General features: G+C 42.4%; 1 protein-coding gene across 1 annotated transcript in view; it reads right to left on the bottom strand.

Annotated features, from left to right (window-relative positions):
* ANO5 (anoctamin 5) overlaps positions 1-19978 on the bottom strand; it is a gene marked incomplete at its 5' end in the record, with an annotated part of 60865 nt that extends 40887 nt beyond the window's left edge. Inside the window, 4 exon segments of the mRNA XM_084263517.1 lie at positions 5191-5261; positions 7865-7909; positions 19814-19894; positions 19897-19978. Of these exon segments, the coding sequence (XP_084119643.1) occupies positions 5191-5261; positions 7865-7909; positions 19814-19894; positions 19897-19978 (279 nt within the window).
* Between the last annotated feature and the right edge of the window lie 337 nt (positions 19979-20315).

Genomic DNA, 20315 nt, shown 5'->3' with positions numbered 1-20315 from the left:
AGTTGCAATATGGAAAACCCGGATTAACGGAAAACTTTAATGAGCTTTCATTGGCGTGAAGTTAACAGGAAAAGTGTATAAAGTGCAAAATTAATTCCTACCTTCTCACAGCTAGAATAAGGCACCATCATATAGCCTTACTCAGAGAGTAGTGCAGCCAGGTACTCTGCATTATCGCTGGGTGTGAGTGTAATTGGCTGTTACTGTTCTATGTTCAGGGTGCTTTTGTCAGTGACCTGTCCTTATCCCAACCCACGGAGGCTCTGCCTCTTTCTCCAGGAGTCAGCGAGCAGTAGCGTATGGAGCTCAGCCCCTGGTTGGGGCTGAACCATCACAATAATAACATTTTGAAGCAGCCCTATTGCGGTGCCTATTTGAAAATATCCTTAGCATCTCTTTCTTTTGTTCCTCTCCAGGCTCCTCTTTGCTGAAAACATCTCCTTACCTCCCTGCATGTCACAGCACCTAGAGAGGATACATGCTAAAAGGCTTGTAATATGAAAAGCTGTTGAACTCCAAGTGATCCTGTTCCTTGTCCTTGAGGGAGATTAAAAGAAGAAAAATAAGGAGACTCAACAAGAAGCAGGTAAGAAGAAGATAAAACAAAAAACCCTGGGGTAAAATGGGGAAGCGGCAGTGCATTGGAGCACAAATGCAAAACCATAAGGAGAGACCAAAAGCACCATTGATTGTAGACTCAGGTGCTTTTTGAGCCCTGGACTCCATCCAAATTTTGTGTATATATTGGCAGGCTTCACTACAGTTTTTCACCTTCATTTTTGTTTTACTTGCAGCTTTCCTTGCATCACAAATCACAAAAAGGAAAAAAAAAAGCCACTGAACTACAGATACGTAATGTTGTCTGCTGTTCATACTCAAATCTAGATTTTTTTCCCTTCTCTGTTGCTAAATCAACAATAAGACCACAGCTTTTCCTCCCTGCTACTGAGCAGAAGCACATTGTTGTTGCATGTTACATTATTTCTCCTCCAAAAGAAAAGACAGCACAAGCATAATGAAGCTGTGACCCGAATGTAAACTCATTTAACTCTTTCCTCAATGGTCTTTTTATGAATTAATTCCATTTGTTTTAAAATTACCTGACAAATTCTTGTAAGACTTCCAAGTGTTCATATTTTCCAATTGCAGAAACAAAGTACATGGTTAAGTACCAAGAAAATTACTTACCTACCCCAAGAGTAAAATTATTAAATAAAAATCTGCTATCTGTCAAAACAAGAACAAAGCATGTTGACCTGAGCTCAAAAGGGTCTTCGTGCAAAGAGGAGAAATCATGGATAGTCTCTCATGACCCTACTCAGCTCCTATGTGAATGCATCAGGGATGACAAAAGGCAGCATAGGAAGAACTGAGGGAAAATAAATTCTTTCAGTTTATAAAGAAGAAAACTGAAGTTGCGACAACACATGAAGATAAAGGATTAGCATTCTGTAAAAAAATAAAACCAGAGCTATTTTCCCATTGGAAAAACTTTAAGGATAGACTTAACCTGAATATCTACAACATGAATCATCAAGGCTGATGAGCATGGAGCTGGGCAAGAAGATTAAGAGTAACTCTGTAACTTTATGTTTCGCTAATGCATAGAAAGCAAAAAAAAAAAAATCTGACATATGTAACTGTATTAGGGGACATGGTGCAAGATAACATGAAACACAGAAAAATGCTAACTAAAATGTAAGTGAGCATCAGATAAACAGCTGATCTGCAGAAATGAAGTATCCAAAGCCAAAAAAGCTGTCTTCCTAGAGGGAGATAGGAAAATAACAAAACTCCCCCAGATTGATCAACTACAGACTAATATTGCTAATATGACAATACTTTGTGATGTTTAAGAACAAATTATGAAGAAAGATAATTATTTAAGGCACATGCATAAGTAGAAAAAAAGAGAAAAAGCAGCATGAATTTTCAAAGGAAATATTTTTGACAGGGTAACCAGATATTTTTCTTAAGGAGACTACCTCCCAGACAGGGAAATGCTGATCAAAAGTATCCTTTTCAACCCCATTGTTAATCTCTCATCCTTCAAACATTTACAAGACACGTGCATTGTACCCTTTCTCCCATGTTTCTTGCCTTCTCCTCCAATTTAAGTCACAAGGTGACTGCTTTCAGGCTTTGGGAATTAGGTCATCTCCATCTACTCTAAGAAACTCAAAATTCATTTCAGACTGTAATGCTTACTATGATAGTGGTGGTCGAGTTACTGAGGGATGCTGTGCTGGCAATGACCTCTGGTCAGACACCCTAGTTAACCAGATGGATAGTGTGATAATTCAGAGTAGAGATGTAATTACTACTGAATGGTTCAGGTAACTTAACCAGCTGTTAGTTTACCTTAGGAGCTTAAGGAAATCAATAGACCAGCTGAAGTGCATCTACACCAATGCACACAGCATGGGTAACAAACAAGAGGAATTAGAAGTCCTTGTAACTAAGGGAGACTATGATGTGATTGCCATCACAGAAATGTGGTGGGACAATTCACATGACTGGAGTACTGCAATTGCTGGTTATAAACTACACAGGTGTGACAGGCTGGGTAGGAGAGGAGGTGGGGTAACCCAGTATATCAGAGAATGTTTTGACAGCCTAGAGCTGGAGTATGGTGAAGACAGGGTTGAGTGCCTCTGGGTAAAGATCAGAGGAGCACGAAATCAGGGAGATACAGTAATGGGAGTCTACTATAGACCACCTGGCCTGGAGGAGGAACCTGATGAGGATTTTTTTAACAACTGGGAGAACTCTCACAATTACTAGCCCTTGTCCTTATTGCGGACTTCAACTTACTGGAGGTACAATACAGCAGGTTCCTGGAGTGTTTGGAAGACAACTTCCTGACCCAGCTGGTGAATGAACCCACCAGGGAAGGTGCCCTGCTGGACTTTGTTGTTTGTAAACAGAGAAGGCCTAGTGGGGGATGTGAAGGTTGGAGGACGCCTGGGGCATAGTGATCATGAGCTGATAGAATTCTTAGTACTGGGAGAAGGGCGACACCAGAACAAGCACCTTGGACTTTCGTAGGGCTGACTTTGGACTTTTTCTGAAAGCTGCTCAATAAGATTCCATGGATCTGGGGAACTACAGGCCTGTCAGCCTGACCTCAGTCCCAGGGAAGATCATGGAAAGGGTCATCTTGGGAGCTATCATGCAGCACATGCATGATGACCAGGGGATCAGGCCTAGCCAACATGGGTTTACAAAAGGTAGATCCAGTCAAACTAACCTGATCACCTTCTATGACAAGGTGACCCGGTTAATGGATGAGGGGAAGACTGAGGATGTGGTCTACCCAGACTTCAGTAAAGCCTTTTACACAGTTTCTCACAGCATTCTGACTGAGAAACTGGCTGACACTGGCCTTGACAGGTGGACCCTCAACTGGGTTAAAAAATGGCTGGATGGACAGGCCCAAAGGGTGGTGGTGAATGGAACCAAATCCAGCTGTAGGTCGGTCACGAGTGGCATCCCCCAGGGCTCAGTCCTGGGTCCAGTCTTGTTCAACATCTTTATCAATGACCTCGATGAAGGGACTGAATGCTCCCTCAGTAAGTTTGCAGATGACACTAAACTGGGAGGAAGTGTTGATCTGCCTGAGGGTAGGGAGGCTCTTCAGAGGGATCTGAACAGACTGCACCAATGGGCTGAGACCAGTGGGATGAAGTTTAACAAGTCTAAGTGTAGAGTGCTGCACAATGGACATAACAACCCTACGCAACACTACAGGCTTGTGGGAGACTGGCTGCAGAGCTGTCAGGCAGAGAAGGACCTGGGGGTGCTGGGTGACCGCAGACTGAATATGAGCCAGCAGTGTGCCCACACGGCCAAGAAGGCCAATGGCATCCTGGCTTGTATCAAAAATAGTGTGGCCAGTAGGTCTGGGGATGTGACTGTGCCCCTGTACTCTGCATTGGTGAGGCCACACCTTGAGTGCTGTGTCCAGTTCTGGGCTCCTGACCATTAGAAGGACACTGAGGTCCTCAAGCAAGTCCAGAGAAGGGCAACCAGGCTGGTGAAGGGGCTGGAGGGCAAATCCTATGAGGAGCAGCGAGGAATCCTATGAGGAGGGGCTGTTTAGCCTGGAGAAAAATCTTACTACAATTCCTACAACTGAGGAAGTAGCTGGGTGAACACAGCCTCTGTTTTTAAGATGCTACAGGTAGATTTATGAATATATTTAGATGATAAGGTTGCATGTGCTACCAAGAGAAAGATCCGTGTCACCTAGGAAGCACTTCTGAGTTCTGTCTGCACATGGCCATCCACAAATTTGCCTCTTAGAGGTAGGTAAGGACATGTTTTAAGAAGTTCAGCAGAACAGCTCTGGTTTTCCAACATTCAATTCAACAGACAACATTTCGGATGAGTGCTCATAGCCAGTATGAGACTCTACTTTGACAGAGCAACTATTTCTTTTCCTGTTTAAAACACTTTCTATCTTCCTTTGAGCATATAAAAACCATAATAAAGAAATTGGATAATAGCAATTATGGTAAAATAACAACTTAAAGAATGCATTTTTTTTATATTCTTTAATCTGGTTCTTAACTGGCTAGTAATCACACACCACTACTGATTTAAGATATTCTGTAGCATACATATTAAGCAATAAGGCACTATGCAAAAATGGATGGCTGATGAAGCTATTCGGATTTCACATGTTGCAAGGAGAGGTATTCATGTCACTCAAATCTTCATTTGCTTTCTCATAAATCTTGCTGCACTGTCAAAACACTCCTAGAGCAGGGAATGTAAGAGTGCCTCGATTTCCCTATCGAGCCAGCAATATGATATGCATCATACAGCACAGTGTTTGGTTTATGCAGAAGCATTATGTTTTTCCAATTGCCAAAACATTAAATGACCATGTGATTCTCATTTCAAGACCTGATCTTGGAAACACTGTTAAACCCATACTGTTTTCTACTACTCCCATGTTGTAGCGCTAACACTTGTAAGTCTTCTCTGAGATTCAGTGTCTATCAGTGTTACTTTCATGGCTTCGCTCCTTCAGAACGCTGGAGGGAATAAATGTTTACAGGGAAGAAAAAAAAAAAAGACGATCTAAAAGAAATATTATTTTTAAAACTAGTTCCCTCTTTCACAGCAACTGTTCCTCTTTTTTCCTACTGGTAGTATGTTAACACCATCAGTATTGTACCTTACCTCAGAGCTGCTTGGGACTTCTGATCCTGTAGTCGAAGTAGTTTCACATAAAGGTCCGTTGCATTCTTCCCCTATGGAACAGTGAAAGAAAGAAGCACATTAATACGTTCCTTATTTTAAAATATGACTTTATCTGGAAGTGAAGTGAACCTTGAAGGCATGGAACGATGAACAAGCAAAAGCTGGAAAATAATACTCAATACTTTTGGAAGGGAAAAAGGACTGTAAGACACAATATACTCAGTCTATACTATCTGGTTGTAACATTGCAGGCACAGAAATACATTTTTAAATGCAACAGAAATCTGTCAGCATTACATACTCAATGAGAAATTCTTTCTAGTCTTGAATGTCTGTTAAGTGACTGTCAATGAGAGTCTCACACCTGGAACTTTGCTGCCTCAGTTATGAAAGTTCAATTAGCTCTGGGGTAGCTTGCTAGAAATTGAATTTTTTTTTGTTGCTAAGGAGTTAATGGTGCATAACCTTAAAATAAAAGATGCCCACAGAATGGAGCTATGATGACAGGATCAAGAATAGTAATACCAATTTAAGTTACCAAGCTGCTTCTTGTTTAAAAAACCCCAGCACAAAAAGAACAAACCAAAAAAAAAAAAAATCCCAACTTTGTTTTAACAACAGTACAGAACTCTGACGCGACTTTCCTGCCAATGTAGTCAGTCCACCACACACACTGTTACTTTAAATGTTAACAACATAGGGAAAAAATCACATTGAATATCTTCAGACCACTAAACAACACCAAGATGTTTGTTGGGCTTGTGGCTCTGAACCTGCTCTGTCAAAAAGTCCCTTTGGAGAGCAATTCAGAGCCTACAAACTATGATCCTGCTCCAAGAAGTTTTTGTAAACAACCATCTCTCTCCTGATTAGACAGACAGACCGACCAGTCTCCTAATGCAGGCATTAAAAAAAAAAATCATTATACTCCTTCATTCATCAAACAGCAAGGAAGTATTGATGGGTATAGCTTAGATGGGTTAGCTCAGCCTAGACTGGACCACTGTCAGGTAGCTATGGCTAGATTAGGCCTATCTACAAAACCAAAAACTTTTTTTTGGTAACTTTATTTGATGGTAAAATTGCACCCAGACAGGATATGAACTGGGTTGTTTTCTAAAATCTCTAAGAAGCTACTTGGACACAGTTTGAGAGCATTCTGTTTCCTCTCGTTTTCTTCTGTTGTCCAAGCTCACCTACAGCAGACAGTCTCTGTAATGTATAATCGTGTATGTGATGAGCAACTGGGCAATACTATATAATGGTATAGAGCATGTAATGAAGGTTCTGAATACTAAGATGTTCCAAGTTGTCGCATGCTATTTTGCTAAAGCAAACTATGCCTGCAAAGTCTGTGTTAGCTGATAGAATGGGAATGCTTAAGGTTTATTTATGCACCTGTAGAAGGATGTTTGCAAATGCTGATACAAGCTGGGAGACCAGTGTTATGACATCCACAAAAAGTTGGTGTGAAAATAAATAATTTGGGCTCATTCTGCCTACTTAAATATATCATAAATGTGACAGGCACTGTGCTGTAAGACAGACCAAACACAGAACAGGTTCACAGAAACAACTTCATCACAGAGCTGAATTCACTTCCCAAGACAGCACAAGCTTCCAACATGTACGAGAAACAAATGCACATAATGGGAGGGTGCAACTGTAAGATCGGAGAGGCTGTGACTCCAAAAAAAAAAAATCTATGAAATACTTAGATTAACTTACTTGAGAAACTGCTTCTGCAAAAATATTCCTAAGCAGGGGGTCAGGGTCTACCTTCATACAGGGCTGGCTGTAAGAACACAGAGGCTTGGCAGCTGCACAGGGCAGGAGACCATTGCCTGACACAGACAAAGATCATCAGCCAGCATGTTCTGCCTGCAGCTCTGGGGAGCAGGCAGCTGCTGCAACTTCGGCCAAAGGTAGCAAACCCAGGAGCAGCAAAGCCCAAACATGTGGTCCCACAGCCCTCTGTGGCAGAGGCAGCCTGGCACCTTGTCCCTGGTGCACTACCATATTCAGTTGGCCTGTGCTGCTGAGAAGACTCAAACCAATCCCACAGCCCACAGCAGCCTTGGTGTTTGTTTCTTCTGAGGTATCCTTTCTGTAATTGTGAAAGTTTAACCTCAGGAACAAGCATAACTCATACTTCTACATTTCAGATGCTCTTCCAGTACCATAGCCGATCACTTATGCAACTTGTGAAAGGAAATCCTCTTGCTATCTCTGATCCAGGGGAATATGACAAAACAACCCTACTGTAGCACACAGTAAGGCAAAAAGAGAATGCAAGACATATTAACTGGGAAGTACAACATACACATTTACTAATACATTCATTAATACATTCACTCCTTGAAAACACACATAAATAGGTTTCTAAGCAGTAGAAGAATTGCATGTCCAAGCCATGTAGAAAGGTATGGAGGAGCCACAACCCAGAACTACAACAAGCACCAGGAATGGAGATGCCCAATTAGTTCTTAACCAAGACAGCTGCCCACAGATAGCTATAAATGGACTTGTAAATCACCTTGCAAAAAGCTCAGTTCATATGTGATATCAATGACTCATATTAACTCAAGTAGGAAAAAAAGGATAGAGGACACACACAGAAGGGGGGAAGGCATAATGCCGGTTAGTACGATACCTTCTGACTGCGATGGCTTGAACTTGGTGAGAATCGCAATGTCATCTTTAAAAGGAAAAAACACTTCAGTAAGAACCAGATGAAGAATCCCATGTTTAACATAAACCCATTTAAAAGTTACTTATTCTTTACAATACGGGCATGGTATCCGAACAAAAGAACAAGCCCTGGAAACAAGAGACTCTGGCCTTGACAGAACAGAGCAGGTTCCTCTTGAAACACCAACATTCACCTTTGTCCAGTCACCTCATCCAGCAATGCAAACACAGATGCTGCTTTCCCGTACCAGCAGTAAGGTGGACAATAACAGTGCTTGGCTAGCAGAAACTATTAAAATTCTGCAAGAAATTACAACTTTATTTCTAACGATAGATTAAAACAGTAATATTCTGATAAAACCACCATAAAGGAACAGCCTCGTTATTCAACATTACACACTTGCCTATATGTAAAGAAACACCCACACACCAAGGAAAACCAATGAGGACACCTACTAAATATAAGTGGCCCTTCAATTCGAAATTAGTTTGTTTAAATTGCAGTCACTCCTTGCAATTTTTTTCATTCAAAATTAACCCCACAGCCACACTATCAGTATGAGAATCCATAAAAACGGTTTCAAAAATATACATTTTTAAGCTTTATTCAAATCACTGGTCTTTCACAGGCACACATATATCCCATCTGAAAGAAATACTTCATTCACAATGTAACCGTCCTCTCCAGCAGCCTTACAGTTCTGCACACAGCTATTTGTAACTCCTTGAACTCTTTGGAGTTTGTACATTGTAAGTGAGCTTTACCTTGCCTATAATTTTGCAATATGCTGTCCCAAACTACACCCTACCACAGGGCAACCTACTTAGTAACCTTTGGTGTGCCACCCCTAAGCATTACAGACTGTTTCTGTTTCAATTACAGACCCAGATGATTAGACCGACAGCAATCCAAAATAGTGCACAGGCATCAGCACTCAGAACTGAAGACTGGAGAACATGAGCAAGACCGATGTCACCTCTTAGAAAGGTAAGTACCATACCAAAAAAAAAAAAAAAAGGTGCTTTTATTAGTGCAATCTTATGATTTCTATACAAGCATGAAAAATGGCTTCTTGTGTAATGAAATTATTTGTTGTTCTACGATAGATAACTGTCTTCACAGTCCCTGAATCCCTTTCATTTTCTACATGATAAAACAGATATTTTAGGGAAATAATAAGAGCAATTTGATTCAGGACCTACTGCTTAAAAGCAGTGGTTTGATACGATTAATATTTCAGGAACCAGGACATTGTCCTTCAAAACCTTCCTACGCATTCCACAATGAAGGATAAAACCCTTCATGGCCTAGACACCACATTGATGTTTTTTCAAAGACCCTGTTAGCTGCAATTTACAGAATCAGCACACAAGCTACTCAAGTACGACTGGCCATCACACACTTAAAATCAGATCAATAGATGGGAGGCCCCACTTGCATGACCTACCTACCCTTCATACGACAGCGTGAAAGCAGAAATTTCTCTGATGACTACAGTGGTAATACAGGCTTTATAAGGCTTAAAATTAAATTCAGCTGCAAGAAAACAAGCAGGGCAAATTAAATACTGTTTATTTTGATAAGTGCTGTTTACTTTTATTGAAAAATCTCATAAACCACAAGCATCACAAAAAAGCCATGGTGCCATTGTAAATCGGGGCCCCCTATTTTCTGATAGCCAGGGTGGGGTTAGCAGCACCACTCAATGATGCCACAGGACTAGCACCATGTACCCCTCTGCACATAAGAGGAGCTGCACATTCTCTAGGAGAATTGCAAGGCATTGCAGGCCATATCTTGGTCACAACAGCTGTGCCCCAACAAGGCAAATAAAAAGCCCAAGACACAGGTCCAACCACAGGACTGCTCACTTGGCTTAATATTGTCAGTGAAAGACTTTTTGGCTTCTAGCACTCTCCCCACCTGAGCAGAAGCACACCCTCAAGGACACCACAGGCCAATTTCTGGTCTTTGGAGAAGTCTGCCCTGCTTGGGGAAGAAGGGAGCTTAGCCGTATAGACATGGCTGGACTTCCCTACTTATCCTCTAGGCCAAAGAAAAATTCTTGGCATTTTTGGTTACTAGCACAGGCACAGCCTGGGATGTTCTAGCATCTTTAACAGTACCTAGCCAGCAGTTTCCCTGGAAGATGATGATCTATGTCACTTCAGCATCCTCAGGTAAGCTGGAGTCTGCTGGCAGGTGGAAAGAAAACAACAAAAAAGAAAAGTGCTTGGTCAGTGATGATGCACTGAAGGTACAGCAAGGCACTGAGCAGTTCGCGTGTAGATGCTGCTGTCTGGCACAGCTCAGAGCAACTCTATCAGAAAACAGAGCAAGAGAAGGCATTTAAGGTTTTCTTTCAACTTTTATCACCTTGATTCATCTACATCAAGGAGACCTCTTAGTAGACCAGTAAATAGGTTAAAATATTGGGTGCTTCTAAAGCAAAGAAATAAAAAGCCCAAACAAACAAAACATTGTAAGCAAAACTTACATTGCAGTTCTTATGGGGTAGCTAGTTTGAGCTATGAAGAAAATTCCTAATAGTCCTTCTTACCAAGCCAGGAAAAAAAATTTTACTCCAAGGTGTCTTGCAGCTGCAATCTTAGTAAAGCCATGCCACTATTTGGTAAGCTCCACTACCTGACAGAAAAGATAACTCCATTTGAATCAAGACAACTTACCACTAAATCAGTGTGCTATTACTAATACTTCATCCTTTGCCCTGAAAAGATCACCAGGAGATTTCCACTGTAGTGGGATACACTCTGATTTCCATCTTTGACAAGGAGTCTGATTCAGCACTGAGTCACTAACAAAAATGCATACTGAACAAAGACCTCTCCAGAATAAGGTCACTCATTCCAAGCAAGCTTCATGATTACTATTGTAAGTGCTTTCATATCTAAGGAAAACATGGTTTTGAAATGACTTATTAACTAAATTTATGTGTGTATTGACCATATCCACCCAGAGCTGCATGACTGAGTTGCCATGGGGAACTGAGGTCCCACCTAGTATGCTGGCTCCTGAGCAAATAAAAATAAGTGTTATTACTCTTCAGATGATGCCAAGTAAAGTAATAACTGCATGGCTGAACCAAAGATTCCATCTCAAAAGTATGCCTGAAGTGGTGGTATATGCACACTCAGGGCTGCTCCTGAAAATTTAAAACTACTCCTTAACAAGGAAAACATTACATTCATGGTAAATCCAAGAAAATATATTTGGAACACTTCAAAATAACTCCATGATTCCCTTAGAAAACCAATTTGCATTCAAGTATAGTCTGCTTCATAGACACACTAGTTTTCAGCACATGTTTTATTATTAAACAAGCTATTCCAGAGAACAAGTACACACAAAGTTAACAAAAAACAACAGTATTTTATATAGACATAAATACACAGAAGACAGATCTGTTTCTAACTATAAGAAAGTCCCATTTAGCATTTGGAAGACATGTGTCCTCACTTCTAATCTCTAGTATAATAAAAGGGTACTTTAAATCAGAACTGAGGTTTACCCACAGCTGTCTTCCTTTTAAGGAACCATAAAAACACTGGGTTAGAAAGAAGAAGGGAAAACCAAACCTTGTGTAAATCTGTTTTTAGCAAAAAACCACAAGCACAGTGTTGTAACAGAGCACTTGAATGGCATTTTGATGTGGTTAAGACAATAACCATCATCGTATTGTATGTACTTGCACAGACAAGGCTTAAAGCCTGCTGTGAGCACTTAAGTTAGTCAGCATTGATACCCTTCAGGTATCACCATTTTGCAAATGTTGCATGTCAACTGACTAGTAGGTTCAAATGCAATTAAAAAAAGAAAGCCCAGACCAGTGACAGCTGGATAAAGCCAGCTGTTTTTAAACTGCACACCATTTAGATGCACGTAAGCACAGGGGAATAAGATGGCAAACAAAGCTCAGAAGAGCAAGGTGGTAGAATACCAGAGTGCAGCAGTCCCCACAAGTCCTGAAGCACTAGAGTTGTGCTTGCTGGGCACCTAAGACTATTGATACTTGCCGGGCAAGACTCCATCAACACTGTCTGACTGCAGAGGCAGACAAATTGCTCGGGCTATGGCTTTGCATATGTATGCAAGTGCCAGATGCTCTCACATCTCCTTCGAGAAAATACAGAGGATAACAGAGGTATTAGAGCTGTCAGGAAGAGAAGGACCTGGGGGTGTTGGTTGACAGCAGGCTGAATATGAGCCAGCAGTGTGCCCAGGCGGCCAAGAAGGCCAATGGCATCCTGGCTTGTATCAAAAACAGTGTGGCGAGCAGATTCAGGGAGGTAATTGTGCCCCTGTACTCGGCATTGGTGAGGCCACACCTTGAGTACTGTGTGCAGTTCTGGGCTCCCCACCATAAAAAGGACATTGAGGTCCTTCAGGGAATGCAGAGAAGGGCAACCAGGCTGGTGAAGGGACTGGAGGGCAAATCATATGAAGAACGGCTGAGGGAGCTGGGGATGTTTAGCCTGGAGAAGAGGAGGCTGAGGGGAGACCTTATCACCACCTACAACTACCTGAAGGGAGGTTGCAGAGAGGTGGGTGATGGTCTCTTCAGCCAGGTGACAGAAGATAGAACAAGAGGAAATGGCATGAAGCTGTGCCAGGGCAGGTTTAGATTGGATATTAGAAAAAAAATTTTTACTGAAAGAGTTTTCAGGGCCTGGAACAGGCTGCCCAGGGATGTGGTTGAGTCACCATCCCTGGATGTGTTCAAAAAAAGGGTAGATGAGTTACTTAGGGATATAGTTTAGCTTAGGATGGGAATGGTTGGACTCGATCTTCAAAGGTCTCTTCCAATCTTGTGATTCTTATTGCTTTTTATCGCAGCGCAAGAGGATTAGAAGTGCTTCAAAAAAATGTTAGGTGGAGGCTCAGTTTCCTAGTGTCCCCAGATATACACTTAAAATCTTACAACATCATTCATTCAAGGCCAGGTTGGATGGGGCTCTGGGCAACCTGAGATAGTGGAGGGTGTCCCTGCCCATGGCAAGGGGTTGGAACTAAGTGATCTTTAATGTCTCTTCCAATCCAAACCATTCCAGGATTATTTAACTCTGGAAGTCACACACTGACCCCAGAGAAAAGCAGTTTATATCAATCGAGATAACAAGCAGGGCAATTGATCATGGCTCCCATCACTGAGGTCTTTATGTAAGTACTAGTTGATTAACAGGACTGAAGTACACAAAGGCATCCAACTTGCCAATGCCCTCAAAACCACATCTGCTAGTCATTACTTGTCAGTATGGTGTATTTCTAGCACACTATAAACTGTGCAAACATAGGCTTTCTGATTTCATACATGACAGTTAAGCTCTTTGAATAGCAACACAGGACCCTTTCTAATTTAGGGCTAGAGCAGAAAATTAAAGGCCAGCCATCTGCATCACAAGCTCTACCCACATGGCTTGCTGTCTTGCCAAAGGCCTCAAATTTCACATTTACCCTTGGGGTCCTGCCAAGGAAGACAAGAAGATTGCTTCGGATTTCCAGTTATAAGTCCCACACATCACCAAAAAGTATTCTTACTTCCTCAATCACAGCATTTGGACCTTCACTACCACTACTGATCCTCACTGAGGACCAGTGGAGAACAGCTCTGGCCGTACCACAAGACCCAGACAAACCAACAAGATGAAACACTGAGGTGCTTGTGTTATACTGTTACATGCTGTGCAGTGGGAAGAAACAATAGCCCTGAACGCAGTCTTTTAACTCAAGTAACATCAAATGTTAGTCTAGTCCTTATTTATTCTTAACCGTCAGTTCTGTAACCAAATAATATGCTACAAAAGCAACCAAAACCATAGTAAATCCTATAACCCTTTAATCTACAAAATCTATAGAAAATTCCAGATTACAAGTGTGCAAACAGGACCTAAACCAGTTTCTTTCATTGTTTCCTGGGCACTGCTTACAACTGAAGCAGAAACCCTGTATTGGCAGAAACCATTGACAAAAAAGAGTGGCTAAAGCGAGAGAATGAAGGCAGGCCTGCAATGTGTCAGTGTGTACTAGTTCTGCCATCACATGCTGTGAGAAATGACCCTAATTTACACATGGATTTATACTGAACACATAGAAGTACATTCAGAAGATTTTACTGGATTACTGCAGCATGAGTATCACAGGTATGAAATTAAGATATTCTCTCAGATGTTCTGGACAACTACACTTAACACGTAGATTTTCATGTTACATCCCCTCATCTACCTAGATAGGCAAGTTACAAATTGCATGATGTTACGTTAAGAGAGGTAATTAGCACTTAAAATGCATGTCAGCACAGTTGCACAAGACATGAAGTTTCCAGTATTGAGTCAGGTGCCCGGCCTTATTCTGCACTCTTTGACCAGCGACAGCCAACTAGCCTGCTAGCAACCCTTTTCTTGTCATGCAATGAACCCCTACGGTTTCACAGCTGTAGGCTCTTGCAGGAGGCCCTTCAAAGAGAAATCACACCGTATTTTGGTATAACTCAAATAACCGAGTCCCAACCCCAGAATCCACTCCTCCTCCATACAATATTTAATCTATAAATAATTTCTGGCGTATTATGTAGCTTTCTGCAGACAGTTATAGGAGGATTTTGAAGTGTTGGCTATGTTATAATTGCAAGAACTATCCCTAGGAATGTGATACACAGATCTTCCATCCCTGTACTGCATTTATCCTCATATGAAAAGCTGCTACCAAATGTAATTAAATTATTGCTAGATAATGAAGCACAACCTGGCAAGTACACTGCTCTTCAGTTCAACCCCCAGATAGCAATAAAAAACTAGTGGAAAAGTTCACTGCAGTATTGCTTTGCCACTTAACATCTGACACAGCAATTCTCACCATGTTTTTACATTACCTGTACCTTCTAAAAGACATGTTTGTATTAGGTGACTCTTCTCCTCCATGTGTATATACAAGTCATTAATTAGTTTACAGATACTAAATATGAAGACAATGGTGTGGGGGGTTTTCGTTTTGTTTTTACCTAAGTTCCTTGAGTGCTGTGTCCAGTTCCGGGCTCCTCACCATAAGAAGGACATTGAGGACGTCGAGCGAGTCCAGAGAAGGGCAACCAGGCTGGGGAAGGGGCTGGAGGGCAAATCCTATGAAGAGCAGTTGAGGGAGTTGGGGCTGTTTAGTTTGGAGAAGAGGAGGCTGAGGGGAGACCTTATCACCACCTAAAACTACCTGAAGGGAGGTTGTAGAGCAGTGGGCAACAGCCAGGTGACAAGGACAGATAGGACAAGGGGAAATGACACAAAGCTGTGCCAGGGCAGGTTTAGATTAGATATTAGAAAAAAAACTTTTACTGAAGGAGTTGTCAGGGCTGCCCAGGGATGTGGTTGTGTCACCTTCCCTGGATGTGTTTAAAAAAAGGATAGATGAGGTACTTAGGGACATGGTTTAGCTTAGGATGGCAATGGTTGGACTTGATGATCTTCAAAGGTCTTTTCCAACCTTGTGTTTCTGTAAGTATCTGCCAACAGTTCTCAGCAGAACTTTAAAGCACATTTGCAGTACTGCTCTTATATCTTACCTAAGCTTTACCTTGCATCTGACTCATTATTAATCATTTATACACAGACGTTAAAGTGCCCTTCCATTTTATGGTACAATGATCTTGCTTCTTTACAGACCTTTCCAGAATGTCAAAACTTGCATTTTAACACAGCTTTCAGTTCTCAACATGTGCTGCAAATGCACCTGTTAAGGAAATGCCTGAAAAGCAAGTTGGCTTCAAAGTTTGTTTGCAAATTGAGAAGAATTACAAACACCTTCCAGAGTGTAGCACCATACTTATGGCACAATTTCACTGACCAGCAGGAAAGACTGGAAACTTCACAGCTATAGCTATACTTCCAAAATTTTGAATCTTACTCAGATCCAAAGCCACATTTTTATTAAACAAATGAAAAGAAAATCAACCCCATAGGCACTGAAAACCTGCCTTTCCCTTAGTCCTATAAACACCTCAGAATGGGACCCCATGCCAGACAGTTCCATAGCTGCCAGCTGCCCGAGAGGGAAACGCTGAGAGCACCGCTTTTCACACTGCAGTAGGGTTTTGGCTGCTTCCTTAGCCCTTCTTTGGCATTCACAGCACAGAACCTCTGCCCACAGCTGGAAACAAGCCCTTCCGAGAAGGAAGCTAGAAACAGCTACAGGGCATTTTCTACCATTTTCTGAGTAAAAAGTTTGAAGCAGGGGATGGAACCCTTATTATAAAGAGGCTCTAGAGCATTTACCTGCTATGGGTGGGACAGCCATTCACTTTTCACCTGAGAGAATCCAGCCCTATTGCCTGGCTCTCCATGGCCTAGGCATTCCACAAAACTGGTATGGAGTTAAGGAGGCCTTTAAGAAACTAAAACCCCTCCTTGGGAGCTGCTCAGCTTTACACCAGGCTACAGAGGAATGACTTTAACCTCGTATGCAAGGTCCTCTTCTAAAAGTGATGTAAATCTCAGTCACCAGTCCAAGGGCAGTTTTTATTTATTTTTTAACTGAGACAATCTCTGGATAATATCCATATTTAACAGCTGTGAGGAAATGAGAGTGACACACTTATTTTCTCATTAGAAGAACCACAGCATGTAGACAGATATATATATAAATTAGGCATTATGCAAGCTGCTGGGATTAGTTCCCAAAAGCAGGCTTTCCTACTACAAACTGGAGTTTTCCATTACAAGGAGGTTTACCTTCCTTCCAGGAACCAACCTGGATTTACACTTGTGCCCCCGCAGTGACGCACCACAGCCAGTAAAAAAATTGCACTCGGGAACTACACCGTGGTTGGTTTAAGGGAGTATATTCTCCCCTGCCTTTCATATTAAAGTGTCTAAATTTCTAGGAGCTTTTATTTCATTGCCTAGGAATAACCCTTAAAAAAAGCTTTCATATTAACAAACCCTCTGTTTTAGCCCTGTGGGAACACAATTTCCTATTCAGCATTTCCACAAATATATCAGAAATTACTAATACATTGCTCCAGTAATTAGAGACAGGCGTAGTCTTGATCAGAGGCTTGCATTTTCTGTTACTAGCATGAATCATAATAAATCTGATTAAGTAAGAGAGTTATAATTCTATTAAACAGCAGCAGTATTTGACCCCAAATGCTGAGACGTTCTGAGAAAATGACGAACTGGCACAAGCGCTCCCTTAAGTCATGCCACCAGCTTGCCCCCATCTTCTGCTGCCTTTCCCAGGGGAAACACGAGATAGACAACAACTGTCACAGATAAACTTCTGACTTTAGATTAGTCGCAGCTGATTTTGAGTTAAAGCCAGACTCCTGGAAGTTCTGAAAAAGGAACCATGCATAGGAAGCAGCGTTATTTCAAGTCATGGCATGGAGTCAATTACGAGTTTCTAGAAGATCCAGAGTCTTGCGGATATATCCCACAACACAGCTACTGTAGCATTAACATTTCGTGCTGGAAAAACAAAGCTCAAAGACAATGTAGACTTACAGAAATATTCCCAATATCATACTATGGTCTTCCTCATCCAATACCTACATTCAAGTTTTGCAATTTCACTTTTCTTAGTCTTGAATATTAGAGATAAACACCACACATCTTCCAACAGAAGCAAAAATCACACAAATGAAAATGGAAGTCATTACCTCATGTGAGTGTAATTCAACAGGAAGCCAGAAAGCTTCCTTCAAGGTAGAAGTTTTGGCACACACTCTCTAAATACAGACTCTGCAAGCTAACTTTCTATGGCTAGTAAGTAGTCTTTCACCCCACCACAACCTGTTCCTCAGCATTCAAGTTTAATGAAATGCAGTAGTAAACCAGAATGAAATACACACATACGGTCTAAATATGAGCATGTCCTTAAGGAAAATAAGCAGCAGATGTTTTTCATTCTGCCTTGTTCCTACTGGCTCACACAGACAGACCCTGCTTGTGCCTGGAGCCTCCTTAAGAAGCTATCTACCTCTTCCTTAAACGTACAAAGCAGATGTTTAGATCTAAAAGTCCCAGTGGCAATATATGCATACTACTATTAAATTTTGCTAAACCATAATTTAAGGAATATTTGGTTTGTGTGGTTTCTTTGTTTTACCTTGAGAGATTTTTGGACAACAAGTTAAAATAAGCATTCTAGGTTCTAGTCACTTTGCCCCATTTTGAATTTTTCTGTTTCAGAAAAGTGGTTGATTAAAAAATATAAATTGAATGGGTGCAAGACTTTGTATGGACATTTATGTACTACTATACATTAAAGCCTGTTAAATCATCCCTTTTCACTGAAACCCCTCAAATCTTTTTATCTTCAATGTTTATGACTACTAAAAACCAACAACAAAAAAACCAGAACACACATCAAAAAACCCAACCAAAAAAACAACAAAAAATAAAATCACAAGACACTCAAATGCTGTGGAATTAAACTTACAAACCTGATTTCTAGCCTCGTTCCCTAAATGGTTATTACGTATTTTGTAAATATTTGTTACTTTCAAGCTACCGCAGGAGAACAACCACTGGTCTGAGCAGCTCCTTCCTAAGCACTTTTCATTGCTGACAGGCAGGGGGCCAGAATGACCCAGGCCTCCCCACAAGGCTTTGGAAAGGCACTGTTGGCCAAGAGGCTGTAACACCCATCTGCTTCGGTTCCTGATCGAGTCTGGCAGCTCCTCCAGGCTTTCACAGGGAGGACAAACGTTTGTCTGACACTTGCTGCAGACACTCAGCAAGCCTTGCCACGCCACAGTCAGACACTGCTCCTTGCTGTCACTGTAAACAGCTGCTTTTAGATATTTTTCATAGTTGTTATCAGCTATATTTTTCTGAAACAAGGCCGTCAAATATTTTGAAAATAATTTTTTACACTAGTGCTGGAGATGTGTAAAATGGCATTGTGTGTTTTCTAAAAGAGATGGGGGAGAACAGAGAAGCAGCCCACCCAGATGCTCTTAGTAGTTAACATCTTCACTTCCAAGACTGATGGCAAAGTATCCAGATCCGTGTTATTCTTTTCTTTTTTCTTCAAAAGAACTCCACAAACTACCTTACATCCCACTGTTGATTCCTGCTGCCAGGTGCAGTACTGATAAATACACACTTTGCATGTGTCATATTATGTTACGAAACTATAATAGTACCACACTATTATAAGCAATTACATTACATATGGACACCAACCGTAAACTGCATCCTGGCTGTGGCAAAAAAAAAAGCAAGGCCCCAACACAAACCCACAGCTGGTGCAGAGGCTGTATGCAAAGCCAACCGGGTACCGGTGCATCCTGAATGGAGTGAGACAGGAGAGGGGCTGCTCTCACCTTCTGAAGCAAGGTGACCTGCTCTGCTGGAACCCTTCTTCGAAAGTCAATCTCAGCTCCTGGTAGCCAGCAGCTCATCTCAGCCTGAACCCAGCTGGGGTTTTGAGAAAGGCTGAAAGTTTAATGTTGGGCAAAAGCAACCTTTGCATTTCAAGTGTGTTTAAAGACCAAGGGTTGTCTCTAGAAGTGCTTCTGAGCTGCGTGCTGATATAGGAGCCATTTATTTCAAGTTTTATTTGAGGTTTATAGAGATCTCATCAGGTTATGCTCAAGATCATCCAAACCTGATTGCTGTATTCAGTGGAGGGCAGGAGACAGACTCGGGAGGGGTCCGGAGCCACCCGGGATCACCCCCATCTCCCGGGCGCCTGCCACAGACCCCTGGAGCAGAACCTGACCGCCCTCCCACAACGCCTCCCGGCTGGCACCCGCTGCTGGCACTACCCGCCACCTCCCCCGGGAGACTTCCACCGAGTCACCATCGGCCAGGAAGCCCCGACCGCGCCCGCAGCACCCTCCCCACGGCGGGGGGAGAGAGAGAACAAAGCCGCGACTCCCCACCCCCTGTCCTCTCCTACCATCCGCAGACAGAGCCATCTCGATGAGGGTCTCATTCGCTTTCCTGCCCAAGCGGTTCATGGTGGCCGCCTTTTCTTTTCTCCTCGCCCGCGGCGGGGGATGCCACTCAGGAGCGGATCGGAGAAGACAGGGTGAGTCAGGGACTGGGCTACCGCCTCGTACATGCGCACTGCCCGCAGAGGCGGGGCACGGAGACGGGGCGAAGACTGAAGGAGAGGGAACAGCGGGCCAGGTCCCGCCCGCCCGCCGCTCTCGCTCAGAGGCGGCCGAGGGAGGGGCTGCGCCCCGCAGGGCCCCACCGGGCGGGCCTCCTTCCCCCGGGGGAGGGAAGAGGCCTTTGCCTCGGTAAGATCTCGATTAGACCCGTTGCTTTTCTGCTACGTAGAGAGAGCTGACTGACTCTATCGGGGAAAACATCTAAAGCGTTTATTTGCTGCTGAAACTTCGAGCAGTTTGCACTTAGTGCCCGTCTGGAAAAGCAAGTCGTCTGTACAGTTTGAG

Source organism: Gallinula chloropus (genome assembly GCF_964237585.1).
Source record: "Gallinula chloropus genome assembly, chromosome: 4".
NCBI lineage: Eukaryota > Metazoa > Chordata > Aves > Gruiformes > Rallidae > Gallinula > Gallinula chloropus.
This window is presented reverse-complemented; position numbering and strand designations above follow the sequence as displayed.